The 17,634-nt window shown below is 38.2% G+C and overlaps 1 protein-coding gene and 1 long non-coding RNA gene across 5 annotated transcripts in view; both read right to left on the reverse strand.

Annotated features, from left to right (window-relative positions):
• BEND3 (BEN domain containing 3) overlaps positions 1-17,634 on the reverse strand; it is a 151,161-nt gene that overhangs the window by 64,106 nt on the left and 69,421 nt on the right. For all 4 annotated transcript variants that reach the window (XM_083830173.1, XM_083830172.1, XM_083830180.1 and 1 more), the window contains exons 3-4: positions 14,851-15,049; positions 6-80 (exon numbers count right to left, since the gene is read on the reverse strand). In XM_083830173.1, the coding sequence (XP_083686299.1) occupies positions 6-80; positions 14,851-15,049 (274 nt within the window). The remainder of the gene's footprint in view (positions 1-5; positions 81-14,850; positions 15,050-17,634) is intronic.
• LOC310897052 lies at positions 262-9,802 on the reverse strand. Its single transcript, XR_014582018.1, has 2 exons — positions 8,065-9,802; positions 262-6,547 (listed from the first exon to the last, which is right to left on the reverse strand). It is a non-coding gene; the product is annotated as an uncharacterized lncRNA (long non-coding RNA).

A 17,634-nucleotide genomic window follows, 5' to 3' on the forward strand; every position in this document is an offset into this window, starting at 1 on the left:
CTTACCTCAGATGATTTTGAGTTTTCATAGTATATACCTTGAACTAAGTCACCAATAGCACTTGATATGAGTTCCACAACCTGTAAAAGAAAATGAAGAAGACAACTTACATCTTTATTAGTAAATTTGGTGATTATTAAAGAAAGCTACTGCCAGATTTCCAGAGAGATAAATAGTTCACAACTTGCCTTGCAGAAAGCTAGATATGAAGGACTGTAGGATTTATGAGGATATATTCTGCACAAGCGTGATCCTGTCCCCCTACTAAAACCTCTACTACAGTAATTCTTCTATCAAACTTTTAAGGTTAAAAACAAAATTTTAATTTATATTAAGTGTGAACTATGGAGTGTATTCTCACAAGGACATTCACAGAACTAATAAATCCCAGTTCATGAATAAGAGACAGTACCTCATCTGGGCTTTCTTTTGTTTTGTTTTTCTCCCCTGCCAAGTAAATACTTCACAATACCTCTCATTGGGAGCTGTTAAAATTCTAATCTTCATGGCTAATACAGAAAAGTCAGAATCCATAGAAAGGTAACCTTTCAAATGTGATCATTTGGTATTCGGGTGTCCTGGGAATGCTCTGTGGATGTATTCAGTACATGGCCTGAGGCTCAGCTGTACCACATACACTGGAAGTCTGCAACACGGGAATGTTTAAATCAGATTTATCAATCTGTATTATCTTCACGGTTCAGACTTTTTATTTTATTCAAGTGAAGCCTAAAAATCTGAACTTGATCCAGAATGTAAAACAAGCATTCCCTGGTCTCCCTGGAACTACTGTACAATTTAGAGTCGTGCACATGAACTGTCTTAATTGGAACAAAATACACAGATTTGTTGTAAAATTAAATGCAGGCATTTCAAATAAGCACACCTTAAGGCTACCCCTGTAGTTGCTCGCAAAGTTTTAATTTCTTGAATGCTTGATTTCCCATGCATATGATTCTATATCTGATTCCCTTTTTTGTTTCCTAAATTCAGCCTAGTTCTTATTGAATTAAAAGATTTAGTTTCAATTTTTATCGTTCTTGTAACTGAAGACAAGAAGTCAAATGATAACACCCCTAACAGAAAGATGTTTTAACATTTAGGCAGACTTTATTTGATAATAAAAACACATTTGTATGCTAGTTTTGAGTACTAGCAGAAAGACTGTGTTGGGTTTTGTTTTTTTTTTTTTTAAACACTAGTTCATATACATATTCATACACACAGAGCAAGCGCTAACTTTAGAAATGCTGCTGATTAAAAGTCATGTTTTTTCTTGCAATGCATATGGGTTAATTTGCAAGACCTATAAAAACAGCCTAAAAAAAAAATCACATTGCCCTTTAGGAAACTAGATACCTAAGAAATATTGTAGCAATATGAGCTGCAGAGGAACTGAAAGGACAATGATCCTACAGTGTTACCAGATGTGTTGAGTTATTTAAGTGGGTAACAGAGAAAATTAGAGTTGTTTTTTTTTTTCCTTTCTTTCTTTTTTTTTTTTTTTTAAGGTATCAGATAAGCCCTATTCCCAAATCCAGGAGGATTGAGTATCGCCAATAGGTCTATGAAAGTCTGTAACTAAATGCCCAGGATCAGATTGTATTACAGTTTATACAAGCAACATCCCAAGATTCTTCTGATGGCTAGGACACATAATACAGATCAATCACTCACTAAAAAATGTTATGGTTTGTGAAACAGTCTGAGCTCAGAGACCTACACTGGTAATACGAAGAGGAATTTACAAAGACACTGAGTCCTACTCTAAATGTCAAAGTGATAGTATGAACTTTTAACAATGCATCTGGCTCTGGATAACTAGACCTTTTCCTCTTTCTCCTGAAACTCTAGACTGAGCAGGACCCTGTTCTGGGGTTTCCTTTTTCCATCTCTCCTCTCTCTTTTTAGTGCAACTCTACTCTCAAAGGCAATCTTAACTGACTTTAAAACAATCTCAGTGAAAACATTTGTGAACAATTGTACCTTTTCCTCTCATAGTTTATAAAACATCTTCAGAGAATTACACATCCACTACTTTGAAGAATCCATATATTAAACACCATTAGGCCTTCAGTGACGTATTGAGCACTAAATGTTAGTGTGAATTTAATATTAGCATTACCTCCCTTCTTTCCAAATCTTTCTCTCTCTCTCTCTCTCCAAAATTATTTTTCTAAGGTAAATGCAAGGCCATATAGATCATTACCAGGAATGAAATTCCAGTTTCAAGAGCACAGTGGGATGCTTGCATGAGGCTCTGGTACTTCATCACCCCTTAATCTGATCTATTATCTGATCTAGCATCTGCGACATGACATCGGTGGCCTGAGGTCCTGGCTGATGAGGACAGCTACGAAAAATGAGGAAACCAGGTATTTTTCCTGTGTCCCAAACTGACACAGAGGAAGAAAGATTATTACAGTTTCAGCAGTAACCACGCAGTCAACGATACACTGACTAGCTCTTCTGCAACACAACAAAATTTGAAAGCAATCAACATCCACTGTAAAATTTATTTCCTCCTGTTTTATGTAAGGGAAAACAAGCAACAGGGAATTGATTTTTCCCAAAGCCAAGCAGCATGACAACGGAAGAGAAGAAAACAGACATGTCCAGGACATCTCTCTTCTCATCATGCCTTTGTCTGACCAGTGCTCTGCTCCACTCACTGACATTTCTGAGAAGCAAGTTTGAAGATCAGTAAAGATAGATGAAAATTACATGTTCCAAACTGCTTTCCCTCTGATCTCATTTGAAGGTTGAGCTCCATTTTGAACAAGTTCAAAGACTGGGAAAGAGAAGAAGGAACTGCCAAACTAGTGCTTCAAAACAGCAGGACCTCAAGAGACCAGAGGCAGCCCACTCAGAATCTCTCACCCCACTATTTTTCACTCCTCTACACGTTTTTAATATTGGTGCCTTTTAAGTACTAGGGATGACCAGGAGTAGCTTTGTATTGATAGAAAACAGATTTCCACTCTATTTTTTGTTTTCCACTCTGCATCAGTATCTTCCCCTGGCACCAGAAGTGCCAGGAGGCCTAGGGGCAGCCCAGGGGTTGGCCTGGGCCTGGCTGGCTGTAAGGCGAAGCCTATGCAGATCGTTCCACACTCTTTAAACGCATCTTCTGCAACAGTTCTGTCAGGGTCTTTTTCTTCTAAGCAGGTATTACTTCAACCCCTTTTGCAGAGATGTGATCTCCCTTGTTTTTAAAAGGTCAACAGGAAGGCCACCTATTCACCATGAACACAGGGAAAAGAGACATACTGCTAAAGTTGATATATACCCTACTGTCTAGACAGACAAAGTGTATGACATTAGGTGAATTTTGGACACAAGTATGTGATGCCTGATTCCATAGCAAGGTAGAGCTCGTGTTTTAACCTTGTTGACTGATGCAAATATGAAATAAGCTAGAAATCTGTACTATGTTTCAATGCCAGAAGAGCTCTGCAGGTTCTGTGAAACTTATCTTGCACTTTTCTGGCATAGAAATTTATTTTTCAAAAATGGACAGCTTCAGCCCTTCAAGGTTCTTTATTCTTTAAACTTATTTTGACTCCAGTTTCTCAATCTCAGAATTTCAAAGTGTTAATTGCAAAAATACAAAGTGGTTGTAATTTTCCTAGTGGTTCAGAAAAGTACTTGGGGCAGTCAAACTGCTATGCATTGAACTTCCTCCCTCCCTTTCCTGAACTCAGACTAAACCTTTCAGATAGGCCGCTCAAGACCCACCTATAAGGTAGTTCAGGATTCACAAGTCTCAGATTATTCCCTATTCAAAATGACCTAGAATAGGGCCAAGCATTCATTGCCACAATCATCCTTCACAGTTCTGAACACACTGGAGGAACGAAAGGCGTTACTGACATCAGCTGAGCAACTCAGGCACTTGTCTTGGAAATATTCTTATTTTTATACATATATATATAAATATATATATTTTAAGTTCACTGCAACATAACACTGAAAATATATTTTTCATTCTAGTTTAGAAAAGGAATTAATTTGAGTTCTATTCAATGTGTGTTTTGTTTTTATTCTTTTTTAAATTCAGCAGCTGAACTGGAATCGATTACACAGACCACTCTACTTAGGAGAAGTAGTATGGTGTCTCTCGAGACTCAAGTGGATATTTTCAAGGGGAATGTCAGGGAAAGGATTAAGCTTTTGTGGGGAGACAGGAAACGCAATAGGAAGGGCACAACAATAGATATGTCTTTGTTCCTCATTATTCCTGTTTTCTGTTCGACAAACTTCCTTAGCTTTGCTAAATTCCCTTCAAGAAGAGCCACAAGTAATTCTCTTCTTCCTTAGTCTGTCTCTGCGCTGCTGATCTTGAAATGATTTCTTTCCTCAGACATCTGCTGTGACAGACCCTACCTCTTGCTGCTGATGCACAGACTTGAGAATGTAGCAAGATTTCACTGTACTAGTAAATAAGAAAATTAGATAGTCAAGAAACATTAAATATAAACATAAAAGTTCCTTCACCTTACATTTGACTGTTTTTTCCTCCCCAAACTGTTAATTTTTAGAAATATTCCACACACAAAAATTCCATTAAAAGTTCTTAAAATGAAATCCTGCATTTGACATAGAGATGTTGTAACTCTAAGAAGCTACAGATGAAACTCAGTAAAGAGCTGAAATTGGATTTTGATTGTTCAATAATATCTATAAAAGAGAGCAAAAACTAAGGAATGCCAAGAATACTGGAATTTAGTTTTCTTTCCTGGTAATCTCCTGAAATGTCGTTAGTCATACACATAATTAAGTGTGCCAGCTAACAGATTCTTTGTTTTACGTTATTGTAGCCTATTGGATTTAATATTTAGAACTATCTTTTAAATCTTTTTGTGTTTTTTGAGGGGGGGGTTGATTTTTGTTTTTTAAATCTGTCCCTCTCTTAGTTGATGCACACAAAAAAACTCCTCGTGGTGATTTACTTTCTAGCAAGTTTTAAATGCTCTTGGAAAACAAATTTGTAGTTTTCTTCACTCTATGAATGATGAAGGCAGCCAAACACAAGGTGCAATGTAAACATTCCCCGAACCCACAACTTGATAAAAAGTTACTTCCCTAGCCATAACAACAACAACAACAACAAAAACAGCAAACCAACCAACCAACCAAAAAATCACCAATCTGATCATTTTGAATATCAATTTGAACAGGGTTAGTATTTTCATAGGGTCAGGTACCAGCTTAAGGCTAGCCTTTCTAAAGGATTTAGAGTCCTTGGAAGAGGTTCACACTACTACAAAGACTTTTAGTGCATAATTCAATCATTTCCCTTAATGATAACAAATCCAACAGAAGAAATATTGTTATCCCTTCCCTACCTCCACGTGGTCTCTTACACAGTATATTAATATCTTTGCAAATCCAATGCAGCAGGTCTTTGCACTGAAACGCTCAGCCACCTATTGATGAGTGATGCATGTTAGAGAGTGTGTGATTTCTTCAAATTGACCTTTTTGGATGGGGTAACTATTTCATTGCATATCTTACATATGAAACAGTGAACAAAGAAGGCACTGTGACTACAGAGCTCTGTAGCTATAAAACCCTCCTCATCAATAAATGATGCAAGAGAGCATGGCTGTAAAACACTTTCCAGTCATGCTGGTGCAGACAACCATTAAACTGGGCTATGTTCACAAATGAATTGTGGATTAAACTGAGTAAAGAAAAAAAATCTGATCGGCTTTGAGTTGACAGAAATGATTAGCTGCAAGTGGTATCAACTATTTTGCATAGACTGTGTCTGAATAAACGTGAATCAGAAGTAATATCATTTAGCATCTGACAGATGGAATCAACTAAACCAAGCTGCAGATGTTTGTTAAACTAGCAAATCAACAGCCTGTTCTGATGTAGCAGGAGCAGCAATCAGATTCTAGACCCAAAATGAAATGGTGCTGAATTTCAAAATGCTATTATTAACCAGCAGTTCCAGTCAATCCATATTGCTAGCCAACAGGAACATTTCATGTAAAAATACAATTCATCTACAAACTTGCAATCATATTATGTACATTACTACATTATTGCAATGAAGCCACTACAGATGTAAAGACACTTTAACTAAAAATTTGACCCTGGGAAAATTTGTTTTAGACTAACTTTATTGCAGTGCAAAAAGAGGGGAGGATACATAATCTATCACCCTATTTAAAAGACACATATTTTAATCTTTCCTAGAAGTACACTGTATAAAAACACCTGCTGGAAGGGAACTACGAAGAGGGAGCCAAACTCTTCCCAGCAGCGCCCACTGACAGGATGAGGCAATGGGCACAAACTGAAACACATGAAATTCCATCTGGACATTTGAAAACACTTTACTGTGAAGGCAGTCAAACACTGGAAAAGGTTGCCCAAAGGGGCTGTGAAGTCTCCATCTGGAGACATCCAAAACCCACCTGGACGTGGTTCTGGGCAACATGCTCTAGGTAACTCTGCTTGAGGAGGGGTTTTGGTCTAGATGACCTCCAGAGGTCCCTTCCAACCTCAATCATCCTGTGATGGCAGCAGCTGTCTGAGGAGGACCACAGTGGCTTTCGCATACATACAACAATGGTAACAATAAGACTTTTCTCTTTAAAAACAGAAAATCAACTCTACAAAGCAGATGCCAAATACTCTCTAAGGAAAGGGTTAATTTTAGTGTATGCTCCGGAAAGAGATTTCTCTTCTATGGGTAGCTAAGTTCTTGGGAGACTAAGAAAGGACATCCAAATTTTAGATTATTATCTGCATGGCTAACAGTTTTTAATTGCAACTGAATTGTCACAAAAATATATTTTCACTTTATAAGAGCATATTATTTACTGAAGTTGCACTTCAGGTGGAAAGATTACTACATACTGTCACTTTCAGTTCTGCAAAAGCATTTACTAATTATGTTGTCAAAAAAAGCATGAAAGTTCACCTCTAGAACCAAAGATGTCCTAAGATCCCATCCGACCAAAGATGAGTGTCAGTAAGTAATAAGTCCCAACTCAAAAAAAGGCTGCTTGAGATAAGATCGTCAAGATAGTATTTCACTATAGATTTGACTGCTTTGTATCCTACTATGTACTCTCAATATGAACCATCTATTATGTTTAAGAAACAGTTTTTAAATAAAGCCAAGAAAACAGAACTTGTGATCTTCCACTGCTTGAGGTATAAAACGAATGAAGCTGGTATGCAAATATTGCTCACTGAGGACACCACCTTCCGCAATGTTACGAAAATCTACTTTCATGTCTTAATTTGTTCAAGAGCTAAAGCTTTTTAGCAATGAACTCCTCCATGATGATCATGCATTGCCGAGGAAAAAAAAAGAGCTGTAGTGAACATCCATGCTTTGAGAAACCTGAACAGTGATAATACCATTTTGGGGCCAGTTCTCTTCAACATTTTTATAAACGATCTGGACACAGGACTTGAATGCATACTAAGTAAGTTTGCAGATGATACTAAATTAGGAGGAGCTGTTGAATCCCTTGAGGGCAGAGAGGCCTTGCAGAGAGATTTTGACAAACTAGAGGGCTGGGCAATCACCAACCGCATGAAGTTTAACAAGAGCAAGTGCCAGATTCTGCACCTGGGAGGGGGGAACCCTTGCAGTGTATTTTTAGGAAAGAGCTTCAATCTTAGACTTGATGATTCACAGTGATATCTATTGACTACGTACTTCGATACTGGTCTCAATCTCAGCCATGCAGCGGTCATTCTGCTGCAAGGTGCTGGTTGTAAGTCATACACAAGGGAAGCAGTAGAAATCTCTCACTCTTTCTTACCCCCCCCCCTTTTTTTTTAATATACATTTTCACGCAGAAGTGGGAGGACAGAAAACAGACTGAAATCTAAACATAAAATTTTCCAGCAATGCTGTGGCCAAAAACTACAGAAAAATAAGCTCTTTCAATTCAGGTGTATTTTATTGGACCAATATTAACTCCAGTGGAGTCTAGCTCTGGGAAAGTTTAACATATGTATTAGCTTTAAAAATCAGTTCAGGTGCAAAACACTACTAAGGTAAAAAATAATAAAAATGAAAAAACAGACCTGTGTGTGGAATGCACTGATTGGGAACCAAAACCAAGCCATGCAGTTGTAATCCCCAAGCCAATATTCACTGCAACACAACAGAACTCTTTTACAGATCATTAAAAAGGAGATGGTTTCTAACCTATTACTACAATTACAGATTAATTCTAATTTAAATGAAATTCTAAAAATTAATAAATTAATAAGCTGTGTCACCTAAGACTCTAACTTCTCCAAAAGATTACTTTTCAAACACATAAACACAGCCATTAAAGTAATGAAATTCTACAAGTACTTAGTTATATTACCAGCTACAGTAGCAAAAGTGAAACAAAAAAACTGTAAAAGATTCAGAAAATGGAATGCTTCATTTGCCCACAGGTTATTTTAGGAGCTACAAATTTACTTGTTGAAAACAAAGGCAAATGATGCACTTGCTAAGGAACTGCTTCACTGAAATGGGCACACAAAGGGGCCACGGGGACAGCACAAAGAACTAATTAGGAGATTCACTAGCATCATTCTACAATTTCATCATCATCATGAGAACTGTTACATCTAATGATAGTAAAAATCCTAGACAAAAGTTTTAAGGCAGTAGCATGGGAAAAACGACTACCGAGTACCAGTTCTAATCAGTATTGATCTTTTGTCTCTTAACATACAGGATTTTTCCATAAATGCTGAAATACTTTCATCAGCTTCTATAAAGAGTGTCTTTTCACTACCAAAAGAACTTCACATCACTGTCAACAAAACTCTACTACAGAAATATTATAAAAAACTAGTCTTTGGGTATATTGGGCAGAAAAAAAATATATACGCCCATTAAACGGACACAAAGTTTGTATGACAATCTCTTTTTGTTTTACTTCAACTAAAACACCGAATTTGCCTCTCAGAAATGGATGAAAATCCGTAGATTTTGGTGCACTCTAAGAATGTTAAAACAACTAACAGTTTTCTTAGTTGACTTACAATAACAATGCATTTCTCAGTACTGAAAATGCCTTTGCATTCTCCAATAAAATACTTGCTATGCTGTATGCTAATACTGAGATATTTTAAGACACGGTTTAAAACATGGAACTGTTTTCTTAGGGTTGCCCAAACAAAAGCTTTATTCTAGAATGACACTCAATCATGACAACTATGTTATGTCATCTCATATTAGATTAAACATTCAAAACACTACATTTCTTCCTTTGTTTTCTTCTCCCTCATCTCCCAGATAAAATACTGTTCCTTAACTGTACTTTTAAATAAGTAAAATTCAGAACTCTTCAATCCTTCAGTTTTCAGTAGTGTCTGCCTTTGAGACACACCTCTTTGGATCTCCAAAATACTACATTAGAATAAAAACACTCAGCAATAGAGAAGCTGGCTTACTCCCTACCCAGTCCAGTATGTTGCCATCAAACAGTGCCTTAGAAGAAGGTACAGTAAGACAGACACAATACCTTACTTCAGGAAAGCTCTTTATCCTGTTCTTTAAACAAATTTTGAAGCTTGTTTTTCTTTTTTTCCTCTCAAGAATTCAACTTTATTATCAGATTTTATAACCTGTGTCTCTTAATGCAATCTGATCTCTGTTTCTTACCAAATCCACGCTTTGGTGTCACCTAGCTGCTTTGTGAGCTGTTAATTCTGAAGGTACCCATCTCCAATGGCATGTATTGGGAAGAAAAAGGAAGTAGATAAAGTGAGCAGACATGGAAAATTAAAAACTATATCTATATAGTTATATATATATATATATATAGTATATATATATATATATGACTTTTTGTCATGAATTTCAGTTTTCTGTATTAACACTGACTACTTTTGGTTCTCACCCTTCTCCATGATTTTCTCCATTCTGCTGTGATCAATACAGCTGCTGAATTTCAGAAGGATAATTCAGATGATGGAGTTTGTGGGTTTTATTATTTTAAAATATCACAGAAATATACTTAGTAAATATTTATGGATAATATTTTCCAGTAGAGAAATTCATGAAGAATACCTCTTTGAAAATAACTTTCACTGCTCTGGGAATAACTCCACAGGACCACAACTGATGCTACATAAGCAGAAACCCCAGTTCAAGACAAGCAGATCTCTTCTGAAGCAAAGTGTACATTCAGACTGCTGCAATAGGAAGATTTCCATGAATAACTTGTTAACATTTATGCTAACACGAGGCCTATTTTGTAAACAACACATTTATGCCTTTAGGAATACATAAACTTAACATAAGGAAATGCATCCACTCTATAAGTACTACATCTGTGCTACTGTTTATTTATGAACAAATAATGCTTAATAAAACAATGCTCTATAATGCGGTCTTCTGGCGGAGCTCTGCACTGACAGACAAGATTCTTGAATTCAATTCCAAGCTTTCAGGCTGCAGACTTGAAGTGCTTCAGTGCACTTCAATCATTCCAACAAGAGCTCATTGAATTATAGCAGGAAGAAGAGCATCATTCCAAAAATTTCAGTAAGAACTACGGAGATCACTACTGTCAGTATTTCAATGTGTTTTGAAATAGGCTTGTTTTTACCTTCCTCCTTTTTGGGGTTTACTTTCTGTTTTGGATAAATTATTTTTAGTTTTATTGTATTTTATTTTCACTACCAAGACATACATATCCCTATCAGTTTATGGAGTTGCAAGCAAGCAATGCATTTAATAGATTCTTTTATCACTTTCCTTAGTGGTCAACACATTACAGTAGGCATTGCACTAAAATGCATCATTTTGTCCTTCTCAAGTTTTATGTATCATTGCCTTCAGAGTGTATGAGGACCAAAACTGGTCACAATTGCATCGTTAATACTCTGCAGTTTCATATGACAACTGACAATACGGATGGTCTAGGAAGCTCCAGCCTTAACACTGCAACAAGTTTCTTCCAACTCATCTGTAATATACCCTGAAAAAGCACATTATTTGATAATATTCTGGTCAACATTCACACATCACTTGTGTTAAAATGTCCATATCACATATCTGGTTGACAGATTACAAAAATGACAATTAATGCTTGCTACTTTTGCTGCATTCACGTTTGAACACCACAAAATTATTACAAGTGAAGGTAACTTAAGCAGAAATCAAAGACAGAACTAATACTTTTTGCTACTAGAGTCAAAGAAGCACCTTTATGATACAAAATCTTGCTAGCAGTTTCAACCCCACATCCTTGGCTAGCTGGAGCAAGATGACAAATGTTAAAGTCATACTACCTTCAGAAGGCAACAAAGAAAAAACCTTTAAACATTTCCTTAAACATATTTGGAGGTACTTTGATGGGTAGGCATAATTTGGTTTTCCATTTCTCCCACATATACATGTTTATAATGACTTTTACGAATGCCTTATCAAAATCCTAGTATCAAAAAACTGAAAGCTCAGAAATGAGGAAAGCTATCAAGACAACTCCATCCCATATAAACACATTTCAATCCAACGAATCAGCACATTACCAGGCATTAACGTGCAATGTCCTGTGGTGCCAGGAGCTGGACTCGATGATCCTTGAGGATCCCTTCCAACTCGGGATATTCTGTGGTTCTATGATTGAATTATTTAACTAGCAAAAAAAAAACACACGCCCTTCCTTGCTGAAGGCTAATTATTCCTAAAACCACTGCCAATGTATGGCCTACTAGAAGATTCCAACTCAGGTCCTCGTTGGGCTCAGTTCTGTTCTAAAATCCATGTATTAGCAACATCCAATCTACTACAAGATGAAGCTTTGAAATAAGGTTATATCCACATTATCTTCAAGTAACAACACAATTGTTGTACAATTACCATCGTAATTAGCAGGCCAAGAAAAGCCACCATCAAAAATACACAGAGAAGAAAAAAGATAGTTTAAATAAGGTGATCAAAAAGTTAACATGAATGTAGAAAAGAATTGTAGATACATGTGAACTGATTAATATAAGACTTTTCAGTCGTAAAAGTTTTCTGAAGAAATTACTGTTCATTTAGAACAGATTTTATTATCTGAATTAAACGGGAGAACTTTGCCATAATTACGAAAATACAGTATACAGCTGCATCCTTCCTTCAGTAGTTTGCTTTAAGCCTCAGTCAATACCAACTTTGTAATCATAATTAAAGTCTCGTAATTTCACGAAGTAGAAAATGAGAATGCTTTCTTGAAAATTACTCTGTGTGTTCAAACAACAAATTTTATATGACTTAAAAGAGAGCACAACAACAGAATTTGTCTTACAGGAGGCTGTCCTGTTTCTGGCTTCCTAACTGACATTTCAAGAAATCCTGAGTCCTTACACCACATATTCAAAACAAAACAAAACAAAAAAATCAACCCTCCCCCCCCCCCCCAAAAATTCTTTTGCTTCATATGAATGAGAACTAAGAGCATTATTCAAACAACAACAACAAAAAACAACACAAACCCTGAGCCTCGGATGTTGTTAACATCATTACAGTTATACTCTACAGCACTAGCAAGAAGAGGAAAATTACTACGAATTAACAACAACAATTCCTATATTTAATGTTATTTAAAAATCAAAGTGTTACCTAAGGCAATTACCTTGCAGCCTTTTAATATCTACAGGGAAAAGCCTAAGGGAAAATAATTGACTTTGCTAATTTTACCCTTGGCAATTATAAAATAGCTCTGCATTTCATTACGACTACAGAATTTCACATCTAATTGTCAGCCCCGAGAGAAGCACAGAGATAAATGCATCATACACAAGCTTAGACAAGAGTTTAGCAGCACAATAAAATTATCTTGGTAGCAATGGTTTCAGTTAATGTTAAAACCCCCTTTAAACTCTAGTCTATACAACAGCTATGCATGCCTATATAGAGGTTATTGTCTGCCGTGGTCAGTACCATGTACAGTGCAACGCTGCTCATTTCATTAGCCAATTTGTTGAGCTACCAAATAAGTGCCTGCAAAAAAGCAGTACTGCGATTTTTACTTTTTTACATCAAAGAAAACAAAACATTATGAAGGAAAAAAGTCACAGTTATTTCACACTGCTGAAAAACAGATGCCAGATTTGAAAATTCATCATTTACAAAAGAATAAATACAGTATGTTTAAATCATTGCACCTGTCAAGAGATTTCTATAGCTTGTACTTCAATTTTTCTAACTTTGCTAGTAGGGTTAGACACATGAAAAAGAATAATTCACTAAGTCAATCAGTTCCCATAATGGCATCCCACTTATCGTATGTAGAAGCTATGAAAGTATTTAGATGTCAGAAAAATGAAAAAAAGTGCTAAAATGTTTTGGCAGAATTTTCCAACATGCAGTATAATGATTGCTTAAAAAAAAAAAAATGTTTCTTTGCACTTGTGTTTCATTTCACTGTAGGCTTGCTTCCTGGCAAAGGGATTATACATTGCTGCTGCAATACTTAATGAAGTACTAAATGCAAAGTAATAAGTGCTACATTTTATACAAACTTTCCTCTTCAGTGGAGACAAAACAAAACAAAAAGTATGTAGGGTTAAATCCTTTGCCTTGTCTTGAGAGTCTTATTATGTACCAAAAATTAAAAGGATACAAATTAACAATTATTAAAACCAATTACAACACATTTTGATTATGGCACAGCTAAAATTTTGCACTCTTTAAAACTTTTTTTTTTAATACCTACTCCCAGTTCTCCTCGCTTAACCCAATATTCCAACAGATTGACACCTAATTTTCCACTTCCTCTGAATCTCAGCTCTGTGCTACGAAATGACACGACTTTTGAGAGCAACCGTCACACTGATGATCGAACGCAGTATGGAAATACTCAACTACCACTGCGAGGGGCTTTAGCAGAAGAATCTAAAAATTCATTAAGCTCAGGATTAAAAAACTATGTTGATTATTGACAATCGTACAGGTATGTTTATTTTACTTTAAGATATGGCAGCAATCTCCAAATGTGTGAAGGCGGCTCTGCAAAGAACTGTTCTCGGAGAACGAAGCTCTCCAGCCATACACAGGTATGCTGGTGCTACACTAGCCTGCACAGGGATGCCCGGGAATCTCTCTTCACTGTGTCAGGTTTTAAGAACAAGCCAGACAAACACACATCAAGAATGATTTGGTATTGATGATCCCGTCCGGGGACAGGCAAACCGACTAGAAAGATGTCTCTCAAGTTCTCCATCAAGTTTCATTTTCTAAGATCATACACACACACCTTTTGTTCATCATGGAAAACGTTGCCTGTTAAGTTTTGCAGAGCAGCTGGGTTGCAGTTGCCCTTTGGAAGCCGGTACATCCATGTTAATCGGGCAATCCCACACTCAAGGGTGCCCAAACGCCTAGCAAAATAATTTTATTACAGGTAAAAAGTCACCAGAGAGCTGTGCAAAGAAAAGAAGCCTCTTCCCCCAGAAATTCTCTAAGATATAGCCAGACCCTTCACGAAAAACAAGGTAGAACAAAATAGACCAGAAGTGCCTTCAGCTGGCAGTCTGCCAAAGGGGGTTGTACTCCAACCTGCCGTAAGGATGCCACAGCACGTAGTTTAAATTCACCAAGCTAACCGCTCATCCAGCACTATCTATGGCTACATTGCTTCAGGACATGCACTGAAGTCCCCAGCACAGTAATCCTACAGGACAGCGGTAAACGCTCACAACAGCAGCATCCCATCAATCCATCTACAGCTGTAATATAAGTACGCTGATTTTTGAAGGATGCTCCATATATACGTACACACCATAACTAAGCTGATTTTTAAAGGACCTCTGTTTTGGAAGATTTACTAATAGTTACTTGCTTTGGCAGTAAAAGGTGTTATTTTATTTTTTTACCTTGGTATTCTGCAACTGAGCAAGGCTTGTGCAAGCATTTGCTAGAAGAAAATCTCCACTCAAAACAGCCATTTTATTCCCAAACTGCATATCCTTCAGCGGGCCATCGCAGGACTTGAGCTCACCGATATTTACTATGCCACGATGCACCAGAAAGGCAGTGTGGATCAGCTCCGTAATCTCCGCCAGACTTCTTTGACTGAAAGCAAAGAAAAAGTACAATTATTTTGAAGTTACGAATAAAACATAGACTCTTAGGTAAAATAAAATAAAAGAAATAATAATAACAATAATAAAACAAACAAAAAACACAGGTCATGCTATATGCTGAGCAGATAATTTATGAATTATCGTGCAGCTCTTCTATTTACTTCCAGAAGCTGCAATTTGGATGCGTTAAGCACTGGGAAGAAGCGCATCATGCCACTAAGCATTTCCAGGTAAGCTGCTGGTACCCCTGGTTCCCTTTGGAAGAAAGCTGCCTTTTGTTTGAATTCTTCGGCAAAATAAAGCCAAGCAATCAATATGGTCCTCACAGTGTTTTCTTTTTTGTTTTGTCTTTTAGAAGCTTGAGGGACACTGACATGAAGAAAATGCCAAGCAGAAAGCACCGATGGGAACGAACAAAGGATGTATCAGCAGGGGATTCACGAGCAAGCTAATGTGAACACCGTAAGAATGCTGCAGTAAATGACTGCTCAAATTAGAGCTAAACTAATAACAAGATACCTTGCAGTTCAATAATATCAAGGGGGGAGGGTGTAGGGAAAGAGGAGAAACAGCTGAACGTTTTAAAATGTTGTGCTAGTGACATTTCAGTAGTGGTTTCAGTCAGAAGACACAAAGGTGGTAGTCCAGCACAAGGGTAGATTTAATTTGATGTGGGTAGCCTTGCAAATCATTTCTTATTCCAAGGCACAGCGTTAAACCCTCTGAATTTAGGAGCTTCATCCCTGGGAGAAACCCCTGCCACACACGGTATTTTTGTTTTCTTGAGATGAGGTTTACCTTCTATGTCTTTTTTTTATTTTTTATTTTTTGGAAAAGGGTCAGTTCAGCCCTGTACCCCAGGCAGTGACCACCCTGGGCGGCCCAGCCATCACTCCTCCGCTCCCACCCGCCAGAGGGTGACGGACAGACAGAGCACCCGAGTGAAGAGAGGAGGAACTGAGCACTGCAGCGTCCTGTTAATGCCGCCCAGCTTGGTGCACACAGGCCCTGCTCTTACGAAGCCTTCAGCACGTTCACATTTCCTCTGATTCAAGCAGATCCCTTCGTGTCACTGAGGCTTCACGTATGAGCAAAAACAATGCATGCCCTCGCCTAGTCCGATGACTAAGGCCTTTAAGTTTGAGTTGAACGGCACCTGGTAGTGCACAGGCACGCTGTGCTCTCTGTGCTTATTCCAAAATGGCCCAGCACTAATTTATCGAGTAACTCAGCTGTCCCATGCATTCACACCTACATACACCTGCCGATACACGTTCAGGTTAGGTTCTGCCTCAGCACTGGCGTACCGTCGAGTAAATTAAAATCTTCCTCTGGATGGTGCAGATGCGTCGCGCCCGCCCGAATGCTATTAATCTAAACTAACCTTCTGCCCCCAACGTATCAGAGACACGAGGAGCCCCAGCAGCGACTGTTCCAGGCCAGCGAGCCGTGCCAGCTCCCAGGAGGGAGCAGCCTGCCGAGGCACGCCAGAGGCAGACGAGCTGGGGGGAGAGGACAAGCAGCGGTTCCCCGCAGGTTTTGTTACGCACAAAAACCCGAGGTTGTTTTAAAAGCTGCCTTTATCGTTCACCGTTTTCGATTCACGTGGAGAAAAACAATCTGAAAATGAAAGAGCAAGCCATTCTTCCTTCCGACAACAAAATTAGTATTGTTTTTCAAAGAGGAAAGGGAGAAACTCCTACGACCTACATCCGCAGAGCGGTACCGTAACCATCCCCGGCTTGGCTCTACCAAAGGGTTAATAAAATTTCGAGCTCGGAGGAAAAGACTAACAAGACATCCCGATGCTCCTGCTGTCACTGTCAGGGCAGCCCTTGGAGGAAATGTCCCTATCAATTCGGTTTATCAGATGGACAGCTGATCAACATGAAACAGACTTGCTCTGGGCAGATTGAGCCGAGCTACCTGGTATGAATAGCAATGAGCGCCCCGCTCCCGCAGCGCGTCCTGCCGCAGATCCCAGGACATATGGGGATCCCTAGTGACGAGCACATAAAGCTGCAGCCAGCCCAAGTGACGGCTCATTTCCCCCAGCTGAAAGCAGACATTAATATCCCGAGGAGATCGGGCCCGCCTCTGTGACCCCCGAGGATGGGAGCAAAACAGCGACTGTCCCATTTCTTCATTTAATAAGCTTTTAATGAAGGAAATCTAAATCCTCTCTTTGACTTCAGCACCGCTCTTCGTGAAAAGGTTACACAAATACATCAGTGTCATGCCTTGCAAATGCTCAGGATCTGGATGTTTTCATTTCATTTTTTATAATCCGTTTGTTCTCCAAATGATGCTCACATTATTTGTGCTAACGAGAGCAAATAATCTGTGTCTAATTCTGATCTTATGCACCGCTCTTCCACCCTCTCTCTCTAGCTAACTAAAACCATAGGAACCAAAGCCACTGTAGAGATCCCAGGCAGTGTATTTCCTAACATTTTTTGTGATAACGCCCATAGTACTGAGGCACAACTACGGACTCCACGGTGCTGCTACTGACACGTGAGGCTTCTTAACATGACTTTGGAGAGGCCAGCATCCAACCAAAAATACAAAAAG

This window comes from Anser anser, assembly GCF_964211835.1.
Source record: "Anser anser genome assembly, chromosome: 3".
In the NCBI taxonomy this organism is placed as follows: Eukaryota; Metazoa; Chordata; class Aves; order Anseriformes; family Anatidae; genus Anser; species Anser anser.